Genomic DNA, 14,570 nt, shown 5'->3' with positions numbered 1-14,570 from the left:
AAAAAACAAAAAAAAACGGAAAAGTAATGAAAACTAATGGGACAAAATGCCAGGACAAACATTAGATTCGGAAACTCATTCTTATATTTGTAAATTGCGTTACACTCAGACTCTAGCAAACAGATATTTTGCTGAGTTTGACCCAATAAAACAAAGGCGAGCATCCAGGAGGCTGGACGGATCAACGGTGGGGTTCTGGGTAACAGGCATGAGTAAAGCTCGTCTCTTTCTTTATATACTTTAAATCTTTATTCACTTCTCTTGGCATTACATCTGTTATCTAAAGCTTTTTTAAAAAACGTTTGATCTCCTGTTTCAGGTGGACCACCCTGCTTCCTGCCGGCGGTATCCTCAACTTGTCAAGCAGTCGCTCTTGGTGAGTGATTTTTGTACAAAAAGACAAAAACTTAAAAAAAAAAAGAAAAATTCAAAGACCACATTACAGAACACTTGAATAACAACTGGGGGGAGAAAAATAAAAACAGTGTATAATGCCAGAACAAGCCCCAAAAGGTAACACTCATTAAATCAATATGAGAACTATTTACCCCAAACAAACATGGGCACGTCTATCTGCCTCGTAGTTATACGTTATGAAGTACTGACTGAATTCATGCCAAGGCTCAAAACACCTTCCTTCACTATAGCTGGCGATATATAGTGCTGTGACCAGAGACGGACAGTTTTATACACTACACGTGTTATAATGACCACATTAGTCCATTTATCATACTTTTTCTTCTAGTAATACAATATATTAAATAAAAAAAGAATCGGCTAAATCTCTCACGACAAAGCTATGCAGATTATCATAGGAACTGATGACAAGACAATCTACTGACACACAGGCACAGTGCACAAGCTTGCAGGCAGGAAATGGAAAATAAATCTTTTGTAGTTTTTAAATAGTACAAAAAGGCTTCTTTATTTTTTGCTTCAAAGTCACAACTCAAAGTACGAAGCCAGACCTTTGATCTGCTTTAATGTGAGGAAGAAACAATAGTTATTGTAGTTGTTGCCCCCTAAACAAATACGTGGCGTATATTTAGCGCAAGATCATACGACATTCGCTTGATTCACGGTTCTTCAACCCTTGGCTGAGAATCAGCAGTTCTGCTGGCTTTTTTTCTTTTTTTGTCGGTTTGTGTTCAGTGAGTTGCCTTTTTTAATCAAATACACATTATTAATGAATATTTTGAACTAACACTGTGGTAAGGCAGTGACAGACTGAATACATTTGATCATAAAATGGGTCAGATCTGATCTGATCATGCACACAGTCTGTGTGATTCTCCGTCGGTCTCTTTTCCCCTGCAGCTGGCTGTGGGTTAATCCTGTATTTTTATCACCATAGCAAATATGGTTGTAATCCAAACATTGAACTGGGGCCTGTGTTAAATCAATGCCAGCGTATCTGTGAGAGATGACACATCCCTGTAACAGACAAAGTGAAAACATAAACCTTGTAAACAAAACTTTACAACCACTTGCAGGTCAGACATGCAGAACAAGCTATTCAATGAGACTAGCCCACAAATTAAGTCCAAACAAAAAAAAAAATAAATTCAAACAGTTTCACATTTGAACAGTTGAACATGAAAATAAGAAAAATAATTTCTATATATAGAGTCAGATTTTTTTTTTTTTTTTTTACATTTCTCATAATTCAAGACTTGTATGCGATTGCAATTCAAACTATAAGCACAATAGAAAGTAGAGTCTAATTTCATATATTTACCAAGCGATCATTGTAATAAGAGATTGTTCTCAATCGTCCTGACTGGTTAAATAAAATAACAATAAAAAAATAAAATAAATCTCTTATGACCTAAAGATAAACTCCTTGGGTGTAGTAAACATTTCATGAATGAAACCAGAAATGAAAGCACAGTCAAAGTGCGCTGTAACCAATCGACACATGTGTGTTGTTTTAAATATGTAGTTAAGGGCACTGGAAATCAAAACTCCTGCAGTGTTTCTCGCTCAATGCTGCTGCGAAAAATGTTTTGGGTTGGGCTGGGGTTTCCCCCGGCCCATCATGCTTTGCTCTCGGTGGTATTTGTCTGTATGACACTCTTGTGTTCTGCAGTGATCTCCGTCAGGGCCTCCTCCAGTTTGCCTTTCTCATCAGAGAAAATCTTCCTGCAATGGAAAAAACGAGAACGTGTAAAATTAGAAATCCGGTCATCTCGGGGGAGAAAACAAACAGTTTAGTTGAACACAATCTTAACAATTTATTCTCAAAGACGTCTTCACCCAATATGTAAGAAGACACTTAGTATTTAGAGGTCTTTTTACATATTTCTTCACCACCTTGACGACAGTCAGATCAAATTTAAACCATAGCCGGACTAGCCTTCCTGATCTAAAGCAAACAGTGTTTATCAAATATGATCAATGAATCAGCTTAGCTCTACTTCAGAAGAGACTATGATGGCACAGTAAATGCGCCCGGGGCCTGCAGTATGTGATATCCATGTTCATCTTAAAGCAGTGAAGCACAGTTTCTAGTATCTGCCTGCAGCTCCTCTTCTGCAGTTCAGGGCAGGAAAACACCATCATCCAGCCTCTGCTGTGTATAGCAGAGCTGCAGAGTTGGTGAGGATTTCAGCAACATTCAACATTCAGAGGCAAACACTTACTGCCTGAGACAAAACATTTTGTCGTTAAAATAAAGCCCCTTTCAGACATGGAACACATAACATTGCTGCATTCATCGGTGTGTTGATACTGTTTTATCATTCAGACATGCATAGGTGTAATAGGTGTAATAGGTGTGACAGGACTGGGATGGAAAAAAGCCACAATGCTTGTGCGGTATTGCCATCTGCTGCACAACAGGGAGTAGTGGCAGCACGGAGTTGGAAAGTAATGATATCAACAGGCTGCTTCAGTGATTGATTTTAAAACGTATTTTCCTGTTGAAGGCATAATTAACGACCACCGTGAGCAAGGGGGGATGCTCAATAAATGTTCTCAATTTCATCATTTCTCAGAGAGTTCTCTTGACTATTTTACAATGACAATATGTCAAGTTGGGACTGTTTAATTACTATTCGTTCAGACTTTAAGTGTTTTGGGCAAAGTCGAACCTTTAGGGTGGGAGACTGCAGGTCTGACTATTGTTGATCTATTTGAAGTATTTTGTCAAGTCAAAAAAAATGTACTCTTATAGATGGAGGAGAAAAGTCTCCTCATTAACCTAAAGAACTATAATTCAAGTTCAATGACAGTGTTTTCTGGTTTATTAAACTGATTAAATGTTCTTTGTACATAAGAGATTCAGTGATACATTTGTTACGTGCATTTAACTGTGCAGCTGCAGCTTTTATGTTAGGGTCGACCACCTTACAATGTGTGTATACCTGTTCTGTATAGCCACAAAGACAGGATGAAAAGCTGTCTTAGAGAGGGGTGAGATGCAATAATCTTAGACATTAGGGCCCAACCTATATAATTGGCTGATATTGGCCTATTGCAGACATATATTAAAAGTTTATAATGCACAATTCTTGTTGTAATATTTTTGTGCCCCTGCAAACTTCATCCAGCAGAGTGCACTGTGTTTTACAATACAGAGCAATACAAGTAGCACCGAGTAAGAGAAGAAGCAGTGTCAACTAGAATTGATTGACAGTGTATATGCTAAATAACCTTTGCATAGTCAACTAAAAAATTCCCTATATCGGCTGCCATACCAGTAATTAAACTAGTATTGGTGGGCTCTAGTATAAACACGGGGAAAGCGGTGTGCACACTTTGAAACGGCCTCTCCTGGAAGGTATTTATGAGAGAGAGAGACAGAGAGAGATGAAGCATATTAGCAGCTTTAATTTAATTCAGACTTGTACCAAGCTTTACAGAAATATTACTGTCAATGTGACATTTATGTAACGAGGTGCATGTCTGAAAGGGGCTCAACTATTCTTGTAGTGAATGTTGCAAAACTGGAGACCCCACAATGGAGAACTGGTACACACAGGCATAAAAAAAACAGAACCATCATGTCACTCGTCTGTCACAATCCACAACATCTTACTAATACTTATCCCAATGTCATTACCACAGTTTACCATTACAATATTTCATATTGTGTGGTCAATGGCAAGATGCGGTGGTGAATGAATGGGCATACAAGTTACACACTCGCACACACACACACACACACACACACACACAAACACACAGATAAACCTCTAGAGGGAGCCGTACTCATCGTTGACAGGAGGAGCAGTCTTGGCCAGAGTCTCTGATGCCTCCAGAACTGGGCCTGAGGGGGGGAGGTCTGCTCCGTCTCCATTGGCCATAGAGGGGGCAGAGGGCGGGCTCTCTAAGCTAATAAGGTCTGCGGGGGGCCGGTAGGGTCTCTCTGTCCCGTTTGTCAGCGCTAACTCTAAATCCGCATTTTTGGGTCCCACGGCTGAGGTAAGTAAGTCATAGGTGTCGGACCCCGATGTGAGGAAATCATTTGAGGCCGGCGCCTCGAGACCGCCAGGGGCAGGAATAAAAGAAATGGGAGTAATGGGTAGAGGGGAGGGGACATCTGAAACCAGAGGAGCAGATTCTTCAGCATCCAGGACTTTAAGAGTATTGTGGATGACTGAAGGAGAGCTAGTTGCAGCATCTTTGGCAGTGGATATGTTTTCATCGACAAGCTGGGCAGCAGGTTTATTATTTGTGTCAAAGGCAGTAAGGCTGTACGCACTGGGATTTGGGGCAGTTGGATTTGAATCAGCATCTGGTTTTGGAGGGGCAGTGGTTGCTAGAGTGGAGGCAGTTTGTGCTGGCGTCTCGATGTCTAAGGCTACGTCGTGTGGCTTTATGGGTAGCTTCTTGACCGGTGGGCTCGGAGCAGGTTTCTTGGTGTCGAGAGTGGGAGAGGACGATGGAGAAGACGCAACCAGCGGAGATACAGGGGGGCTACCTTTAGCATTCAGAGCGGCAAGTTTAGGAGAGTGTCTACGCTTCGGTGGTATCGGCGCCCCCGCTTTTTGAACTTTAGTCCGTTCAGGTGGAGGAGGAGTGGTTATTTTCTCCTGTTCTTCCGGGCTGTTACTTCCTCTTTGTTCTACTAACGGGGCCATTTTAGCTTCGACGGCGGAGGTGGTGATGAGCGGAGTCGGCGGGGCGGTGTTCGACTCTGGAGTCGGGGCCGGAGCTGGGCTAGGGGTGGGTGAGGGTTCTGAGGGGTCGTTGGCAGGGGTAGACAGGCTACAAGTGAGGGTAGTGGTCTCGCTAGAGGGGCTGTCCTGAGCGGGGTCAATTGTTGCAGTGGCTGTGTCAGAGTTGGTGGCTATGGAGGAGAGCGTGTCCAGTGCCGGAGCAGCAGTGTAAGCCGCCAGCCTGAGAGAGCAGGGAGAGAACAGAGACACACAGACTAGACACCAGGGTGACTGTGACAGAGGAAGGGTGGCCCGGACAAGAGCATGCAGAGGGATTAGTTGGTTTTCAAAATTTACACAAACATAAAACAAAGCAACTAAAAAAAAGCAACTATTAAAGCCTAGTGAGAAAAAGAAACACAGAAAAAGAGGGCGTCATGCTGTGAGTGAACATTTAAAGGATACATCCCATACACACACCAACATGGAGTACACTGACTAGGAAAGTTCTTAAAAAAAAGCACCACTCTTCCTGCAGAAAAACTACAGCACCACGCAGAACCACCTATAAGGGTTAAACAGTACCAGTGACAATCTCATACGATATCATCTAATTTTTCCAGACTGCTGATGCGAGACAACGGCTTGCTGTGGTTGTCAAATGGCTTCATATGAGTTGACCACACTCAAGAGGACAAATGCCTTTCTGTGTCTTTAACTGGTATTGCTTCAACCTTGATACACTGAGACAGAAAATCTCCAAAGGCTGGAGAAGAAACACAAATTGCAGTAATCCCTCTCAAAGGGAATAAAAACAGAAAAGCAACACAGTTCAGTGGACTCCACTCAAGAATGACCTGAACTTTTCAGTAATTTCAAGGGTCAGATTTTGTCCTGTTGAATAAGGTAATTATTCTTTGAAGTGGAGTGCAATGCACAACAGCTATAAAAGACTTGAGCAGTAAAAATGCTGTGTGCTGTACGTATGGAGTTTTTACTCACTCTGGCTCTGTGAGAGGTGTGGTTTCATTGGGTTCTGTCGTCGGTCCCGCTGCGTTATGATTGGCTGTGCACTCGTCCTCTGTCCTGACTTCCACTATTGGCTCTTTGGACTCATCTTTCCTGTTGGATAGAGAGACAAAGCTCTTTATCGTGTCTTCCAGTATGAGCAGTAAGGGGACACGAGCAGGAGACGGTGATTATGTGAATGGTTTACCTGTTCAACTGAGTCAGCGTCAAATTTTGAGTCCGCTAACTCGTGGGAAGAAATGCATGTGGCTGTATTTTAGTGAAACCAGTAGCATGAAATGTGGCACAAATCAATACACGACGCAACCTCCCACTCAATTGATTCAAAACTGCCTTATTGTGCACATGAGAGTATTTGTTCGGTGCTTCACTTAAACCCGGCATCCTTCATATTTTCACTGGAGGAGAAATCCACTCTAAAAACTTCATCTCATTTATGGACCCATTATATTGATTTGTGCATTTTTCCTGTTCCTGTGGATACTGACTGAGCAGACCATAATGCACTGCTGTCACAAGACATGTTGATTTTGCTCAAGAGGCACAGCTCTCAGTTTCTCCTAATGGAAAACCCTCTGCCAGTTATCTCTTCCTTTATCAGCCTAAACATAAAACCTTCAGCTAAAATTCTTTATCATCTTCAATGTCAGTCCTTGAAAGGCCTTCTGGGGAATGTAGGAAGTCATTAATTTAAGTAGAAAGTACAGCAGACTTAGGCAAAAAGTAAACAACAAAAAGATAAATTAGAACAACTTCATCTAAAAGAGCAGTGCCTGGAAGACATTTAACATCACAGATTGCTTACTCATAACATTGCAAAGAGCATCGCAAGGTGCTTTTTTTTTAAAACTTCAACGAAACAAAAATCATCTATATTTAGTCATTCTTCTTCATATGGAGCCAGGACGGTGACTCTAAAATTTGGCATCCCAAAAAAACATTGGCATTGAAAACAAGACCAGTACTGAAAAAAGAAACATTGGCATTGAAACATTTGTATTGATTGAAAAACAGTTGTTATTGGTCCATTAAAACAAGTATTGGCCACTGAAAAAATAACCTAATTAAAATAATTAAATCTTATTATTTATTGGGATTTTTGTATTTTGCAATGCATCAAATTCAATTCCAAACGCGCAAGTAAAAGTACTGTTATTTTTCTCTGGCATTTAATGTTTATTCACATGCAACGTGGAAGTTCCCAGTGACAGGAGCTTTAGTAAAGAAAAAGACGTACTCTCCAGTATGCGCCGATATGACAAATTATATGCAAACCACACTCCTACTTGATTCATTGAAAAATACAAAGAAATCCCAAATAAAAAATACATTTTAAGATTTTATTTATTAATTTAGTTTATTTTTCAGTGCAATATTTGTTCATGTCATACAACTGTTTCGATAGCAAATGTTTGCAATGCCAATGTTTCTTTTTTCAGTACTGGTTTTGTTTTCAATGCCAATTTTTTTGGATGCCAAATTTTACAGTCACCGTCCTGTCTCCATATCTTCAAAGCTGGAAATATTTTAACTTGCATTCATTTATTTATTTGTTGCCATGTTGGAGCAGTACAACAAGCTATAAACACAACACAGAAATCCTCTATTGAAGTTGTTATGGCTAATATTTTAGCAAACAGTTGCCTATTTACACATCCAGCAGACACTTAGCAACATTAGCATTGATTTGAAGTTGTGTTTCTGGCCATCTTTTGTGATCTGTATCTGGAAACATTATCTGGGTAATGACATCCGATCCATAGACCTTTGAATTTACACCTGGGGCCAGTTATAAACCATGCGTACACACAAAAAGTGTACTTATGCCACTTTCCACGCAGGTTTCCAAATGTGTAAAAACCCACGTGTGATGAGACTGCGCGTACTGGTACACGTCGTTCTTTTTACCATGCGTACCCCACGTAGTCTTACAGTATGATATAGGGAGTTAGTAAAAAAAAAAAAAAAAGGAGTCTTGAGCTTTTGGTCTAAATGCAATCTGAAAGAAACACTTGTCTTTTTCGCTGCTAAACGCACCACTGTCACTAACTTTGTCTGCTGTTTGGCAGTTTGGCTGTTTACCTGTCAGGTAGTGTGTTTATCAGAACTTGTTTGGTAAAAACAGCTTTCTGCTGCAACTGGGAACAACACTGATAAAAGCAGGAGGACTGAAACAAAACTAAAAACAAATCAATCATTAGAAAGCTGATAAAAAGCTCTGTAAAGCTGATGTGAGCCGCGAGTTCTCAGTGTTTGTCGCTGCAAGTGTCACCTTACACACAGTCAGCTGATCCACTGTTAGAGAAATATTGATTAGAGCAGCTTTGACAGCGTGCATATCACTAGCCTGTGAAAATAAGGCGCATATATGAAGACTTTCATAAATAAAACCTACAGGATAATTAAACCTTAATTTAAATCTGGCCAAATGTAACTATTTGAAAGATTGTTGAACTGCATGCAATTGTTTTCACAGATACTCACATGAAAGCTGCCTTGCCCTCCTCCAAGTGGTGTCCTTTAGTCCCGGTGCCGGATTTGCCGCAGAGGCACATTATGAGGCCACACTTGTTGACAAAGTAACAGGTGACATCCACAGCCAGCAGCAGGAGTACAAATACTACAACAAGGATCCCTGCCCAGATCATGATGCCCATGGAGAGTGCTGCCTCATCACCCAAATCTGCCAGACAGGAGACAAGATAGGGAGAGTGCTGAACAACTGTAGCGCGACAGTTTTATAGAAACAGCCATGAACAACTGAATAACGTGTTGCTATGCTACTGTAACCACAAATAGTTCCATAAAACAGAAACAACTCACCTGCTACGAGCCCTGTTACGTTCTAGTTGTCTCAGCATGAATTTAGATGCAGTGTGATGTGTTTGTGCAGACTGCTGTCTGACTTGTGTTAAAGTGTTTATACAACTTAATTTTAAATATGAGGTTGATTTATATGCAAATTGTTGTCCTTAAAAAGACAAAGACAGACCTTAAAAAAAGATATAAAATATATATATGTTCATCCCATTTATTTGGTATTAGAAAGAAGAGCAAACCAAAGCTTACACTGCGATGCTAGTCACCCAGAAATGTTGTGGACAAAATTAACATAACACTTTTTATAATATCACAAAAGGCTATGATGTATGTTCACAGTCTGTGTAAAGTCTATTATAATTATAACTTTAGACTGCAGAAAAATATCCTGTTTCTAAATAAATTTAACTCTTTAATACCAATAATTACTACTCAAGATTTGCAAAAGAATAAAATGCAGCTGAGTCAAGCACCTCCAATATAAATGTATAAAAACAGGTATTTTTGAATGATAATTGATACACACTACATGCATAAGAAATATCTGAACATTTGTCTTAGTAATCATCACAAAAATAACACTTTCCTTATGATAATTCTGTATACAGCTTGTCAAAGTGTTCCAATATTATTATTACAAACATTTTTCAGTTAGGTGTATCTGTTTTCAATCATGTAAACGTTAATGTTACAAACCTTTACAGTACATACCCAGAATTTTGTGAGCGATTAAAAGAATATAATAGTGTTTTATGTAAACGGACAGGCCCAGCACTCAGCCTTTATTCTGTTCTAAGTGCTATTTTTTTAATACGACCTTTCAATTCCACTATTGTTCATTATGGTAAACTGGCACTCCTCTCAGTTGTCTAGTACTGATGACTAGCTGTGCTAATGCTGAGCAGAGTGAATCTGTAGGAGGCGGAGGATTTCCACTGCCTTTGGTTCAACACGTCTGTCTGGTCTGTTCTGAAGCTACACGGCACCCTTTTCTCACCCATAACAGAGACACGTCTGCCATGGACAAAGTCTGTTTTCAAGGAGTGAAAGTGTCCAGAGAGACAGCCAGGCCAGAGAAAGGCAAGCTCTCCTCTACAGTTATGGTGTGAATTCCCCCCACGAAAACTATGAGAGCAGGAGTACAGTGATGAGGGACAAGATGAGTGATACCAAAGTGTATGTCACAGATGAACAGCCCTGAGTGGCTGATGGAGGGGGGCAGCACAACCCCGAACACACCAAAATGCACACAGGTCGGGGCGAAAATGTTCACGCGGTCCACCACACCAATGTCCAGGACCAGGCAAGAGAGCAGGAACATTGAGAGAGGGGATAAAGAGAGAGAGAGGGGTAAAGAGAATAAAGGAAGAGGAGGGGGGGAAATGAAGGGAAACAAAGAGGAAAAAAAGAGAAGGGTGGGGAAAACAGAAGAAGAGAGAAAGTGAAAATGTGTCAGGTCTGAAAACCAAAAGCGAAAAAAAAAAAGGAAAAAAAAGAAACTGATTTCTTGTATTGAGGGAGGAAAACAAATACAGCAACACATCAAAGCAAAAGCACAGCACAAAAGGGGAAAACTACACCATGTTGGCTAGATGGTGACTCAGTGGTGGGTGAGTGGGAAATGCTTTAGTTTGGAAAATGAATTAGAAAAGAAGTGAAAGGAAGACATAATGGTCTGTTGCAATGTTTCAGCAAAGCACTCGGCAGTGTCTAGCACCTAAAGGGACTCTGACAAGCTGTGTGGTTTTTGTACGGTTGGTAAAAAACCTTCAGCTGCAGTTAAGACCTGGAGGTACGAGTTAATCAGCGGTTATCAGGGGTCAATTTAAAGGCTGCTTCCGCACAGGGACAAACCATCCACTCTAGATGCTAGTTTAACAGTAAACAAAGCTAAAGAAAAACTACAGTCATTCAGAGGAAATCATTTCATCCTCTGTGGAAAGAGCCTGTCCCAGTTCTGTGAGCCCAAACTCAAGCTCATTTAGCAAGGGCTGTCAAAACTTTCAAGTGAGAAAATTCAGCCGGAAAATCATTTCTGGCTCACCGCTGTCCAAGAAATCTATTTTTTTCTGTAGATTTATTTAGTTGTCATTCACCTTTCAGAGCTAGAGAGTTAAAAATAGAATGTGACGCTCTGGTTTTGAGCTTTGAGTTTGGCTCCTCAGTTTTCTGGCTGTTTAGTTCCGGCTTAGTGTGAGCGGCCTGAGGGAGGGTACCTGGGATGGCTTCTGGCTTTGTGGACGTCCTGAAGGACATGGTTGCTGGCTTGGACTTGCCCTTCTGATTCACTGCCACCACATAGACGCTGTATTCTGTGTCCCACTCCAAAGCACTCAGAACCACGTACTCGCTGCCGCTGGGCAGCCGGATTTCTGGCTTCCAATCTGGTTCCTGTAGCTGCAGAAAGATAGAGATGTATACAGTACATGCATTTAGGGCAGCAACTAATGATTATTTTCATTTCACAGGTTATTTTCTTGGATTAATTATTTGGTTTGTATAACATTTTCACTGAGGATTAATCTGCCAGTTAAGTTGTCGATCAACTGATTCATCATTTGGTATATAAAATGTCTGAAAAATAACATGCATACATGAATTTCCCAGAAAGCCTAAATATATTCAGTTTACTATCAGAAAAGACTAAGAAAACAAGCAAACATTCACATGTAAAAGGCTAGAACCAGAGAAATGTGGGCATTGTTGCTTAAAAGGTTACGTAAATGATGACTCAATTATCAAAGTAGTTGCCTTAGTTGACACAGACTAATTGTCATACTTACTGGTTTATAGCGGATGAGATAATGTAAAATGGGCGAGCCGCCGTCGTCCTGCTTGATCCAGCTGATTTTGAGCGAGTTGCCTTTGGGTTGAAGTGCCCCTTCGAGTTTAGGAGGATTGGGATTCCCTACAGGCACACAAGAGCACGGCAGAGGTTATTTAAAGGCTCATTTAAAAGATTCAGAGAGAACAGGGTTATTTTACTGGGAGAAGATTCTGTCAGTCCACCAGTACCTTTTTTAAAATAGACGAGCAAAGAAAAAGAAAACCTTGATTAGGAATTGAATTCTTAAGATTGAAACTGGCCTCTTTATTGTTGTCCTTTTAAATCACTTGACCTTCCTTAATCGCTCGCCTCAAGATGGTATGTCTCAAGGCAGACTAATTACCAAATGACACACAGCCACATGCTTATCTGATTCAGTTGCTGAGTGACATCCAGTCAGCATAAAATTGTGGACTGACATTCCCCCAGTGTCATACAAGGCTTCAGGGGAAAGGGTTATTTCTCACCGACTGACATGTTTATGTAAGATTTGCATTTCCCAGTGTAATACATGAGTTTGCCTGTAAAGAATACCACAGGGAGAAATGTTTGTGCAGTACAACTTACTTGTAATGCACTAAATGCACGTTTAATGTATTTTCCCCCTTACTTAAACTCATTACACTGATTTCCATAATCAATGTTAAACACCTAACACACAACAATAAAGTCAAATATAAATGTATCAGGTGGCGACTGCAAGACAAGATTTATTTATCTAATTACTTTCTTTTCTTCTTTGTATCCGTGGCGGACAAAGTGTTTGATTGTGATCTGTGGAGTTCCTCAGGGGTCAATCCTGGACTGCGTCTCTCAATGATGTCCAGCTTTATGCTTTAGTGAAACCTTGGGAACTTTTAAATTTGGTATTTTTGTCTTGTTGAGATCAGTGCCTGGAAGTCTGCTAGTTTTCTGCCGGTAAATTATATTAAAAAAGTTGTCCCCGTCTTTGCCACAAATCTGACTTTTCTTATATTTTACAGCACTCTCTGTAGGCTCCCATCTAAAAGATGATTTCCAGAAAACCTGTGGGTAATTTTTTAATCCCAATAGATCTTTGAGAAACAGATATATAGCCCTGTTACATTTTAATTCAGAAACATTGCCAAAGTGTGCTGCTTCCCCTTTCCAACAGCTTGAGGAAATCATCCATTGAATTGTCTCCTCGAGTCTTGACTATTGTGATGCAATGTATTCTTGTTTAAGCCAAGAAGCTTGTCTACAATTAGTTTAAAATTCTGCTCATGATTGTAACTACATTAAGTTCTGGCTTCAGTACTCTGGCTTCCTGTCAAATTTAGGATTGAAATCGCAATCCTTCCAATTACTTGTAAGGTGTTTCACATCTTGGCTCTTCCACATCAGTGAGTTGCTGATTACATACGGGTCCAGTAGACCTCCTGGTTGTTTCTCGCTCAAAGATGAAGACATGGTGACCAAACTCTTGCTGTCCTGACTCCCAGATTATTCTTCTGGGGGTCAGATTAGTAAACTCTGAGTGTTTCAAACCTAATTAAAAAAACTATTTATTCTTAAAAGCATTTCATGCTTCCCTGCTCTGATTTTTAGTCTTTAAAAGAAATCTCATTTTTAGTTTAAATAGTTCTTCAAATGTACCCCTGGCATAGAAAAGTGCTGACTAAAGTATTACTCACCAGCAGACAACAAGAAAGAGGTTCGTAATGATTAGTATTCACACTCTCACACAAAATATTGCTTGCCTATAAAACCTTGGTTAAATTAGTCAGAGTTAGTCGATTTAGCCTTTCAAGCATGGCATTCAGGCTAAGGTTAGGAAAGATCAACAATATGGAGGAGACGATGCAAAGGGTAGCTATTGCTCTCAGCATGAATACTAAAAAACTCTTGATCGAGAACCAGAGCGAACACAAAGCAGGTAGGTGGGGTAGACATCGATTATGTTTATTACACACTTGATTTATAGTAACACAACCCATGAGGAGGAGAGGTAACATCCCTTTAGGTAGTGAGCTATCAACACTATCCAAGTGATGGTGATATTAAACACTCTTGACTGTTACATATTACTGTGAAGAAAGCTCTGGCTCTCTCTCATTTATCCTGCTGAGGCAAACGTCTACATGACTGATTAATAGGATTGAGGTAGGCATATTACATGATCGCACAGAAGCAATTAATGTGTTGTTTAACTGAGGGATTCTCCAATTCAAGTCTTCTTTTAGAAATCTGCAAGAGTAAGTTACCTTCTGCAGAGTGGAGGGGGGGGGAGAGGGGTCATCAGAACCATGCAAGCCAATTCACAAATCACAGTCACATGAAATGACACGTGAGAGGTTGAAAGAGGAAGAGAGGACATGAAAGACAGAACAGACAACAAACACAGACACAGGTAGAGGAAAAGAGTCACAAGAAAACTTCTCGTACTAATAAACACAAGAACAGGAATTCCTCTGTATGGGTTCTCAATGTGAAACATGAAGCAGACATCTAACAGCTTTATCCTCTTGACTTTAGAGACTTTATAATTTGCAAGGCAGCTAATTAATAAATACTGATGGGCTTAATCTGAATGTAAACATACCCAAATTACACCAAATAGCTGGAGCCAGAGGGGAAATGTGCAGCGTTTGAAATGCGGAGATTTGGCGTTAATTCATAATACTGTCGTAAGCCACAACTTAAATTAATATTCATATTTGGATGACTCAAGGCATGAGGATGAAATAGGATCAACAGGTAACAGACAGAGAGGAGTTGGCATTTATGGTCAGGCCATACAAAGTCACAGTTTCTAAAAAAAAAAAAAAAAA

The 14,570-nt window shown here is 40.2% G+C and overlaps 1 protein-coding gene across 5 annotated transcripts in view; it reads right to left on the bottom strand.

Moving 5' to 3' along the window:
• Positions 1–369: 369 nt before the first annotated feature.
• ncam1b (neural cell adhesion molecule 1b) overlaps positions 370–14,570 on the bottom strand; it is a gene marked incomplete at its 5' end in the record, with an annotated part of 36,680 nt that continues 22,479 nt past the window's right edge. For 3 of the 5 annotated variants that reach the window (XM_035679952.1, XM_035679954.1, XM_035679955.1), the window contains 6 exon segments: positions 370–2,142; positions 4,213–5,343; positions 6,105–6,224; positions 8,616–8,814; positions 11,168–11,348; positions 11,735–11,859. In XM_035679952.1, the coding sequence (XP_035535845.1) occupies positions 2,037–2,142; positions 4,213–5,343; positions 6,105–6,224; positions 8,616–8,814; positions 11,168–11,348; positions 11,735–11,859 (1,862 nt within the window). 5 annotated transcript variants of the gene reach the window in all.

Source organism: Morone saxatilis, unplaced genomic scaffold (assembly GCF_004916995.1).
Source record: "Morone saxatilis isolate NCDOM2014 unplaced genomic scaffold, NCSU_SB_2.0 Contig8, whole genome shotgun sequence".
NCBI lineage: Eukaryota > Metazoa > Chordata > Actinopteri > Moronidae > Morone > Morone saxatilis.
Note: the sequence above shows the minus strand (reverse complement) of the source record. Positions and strands in the feature narration are given on the sequence as shown.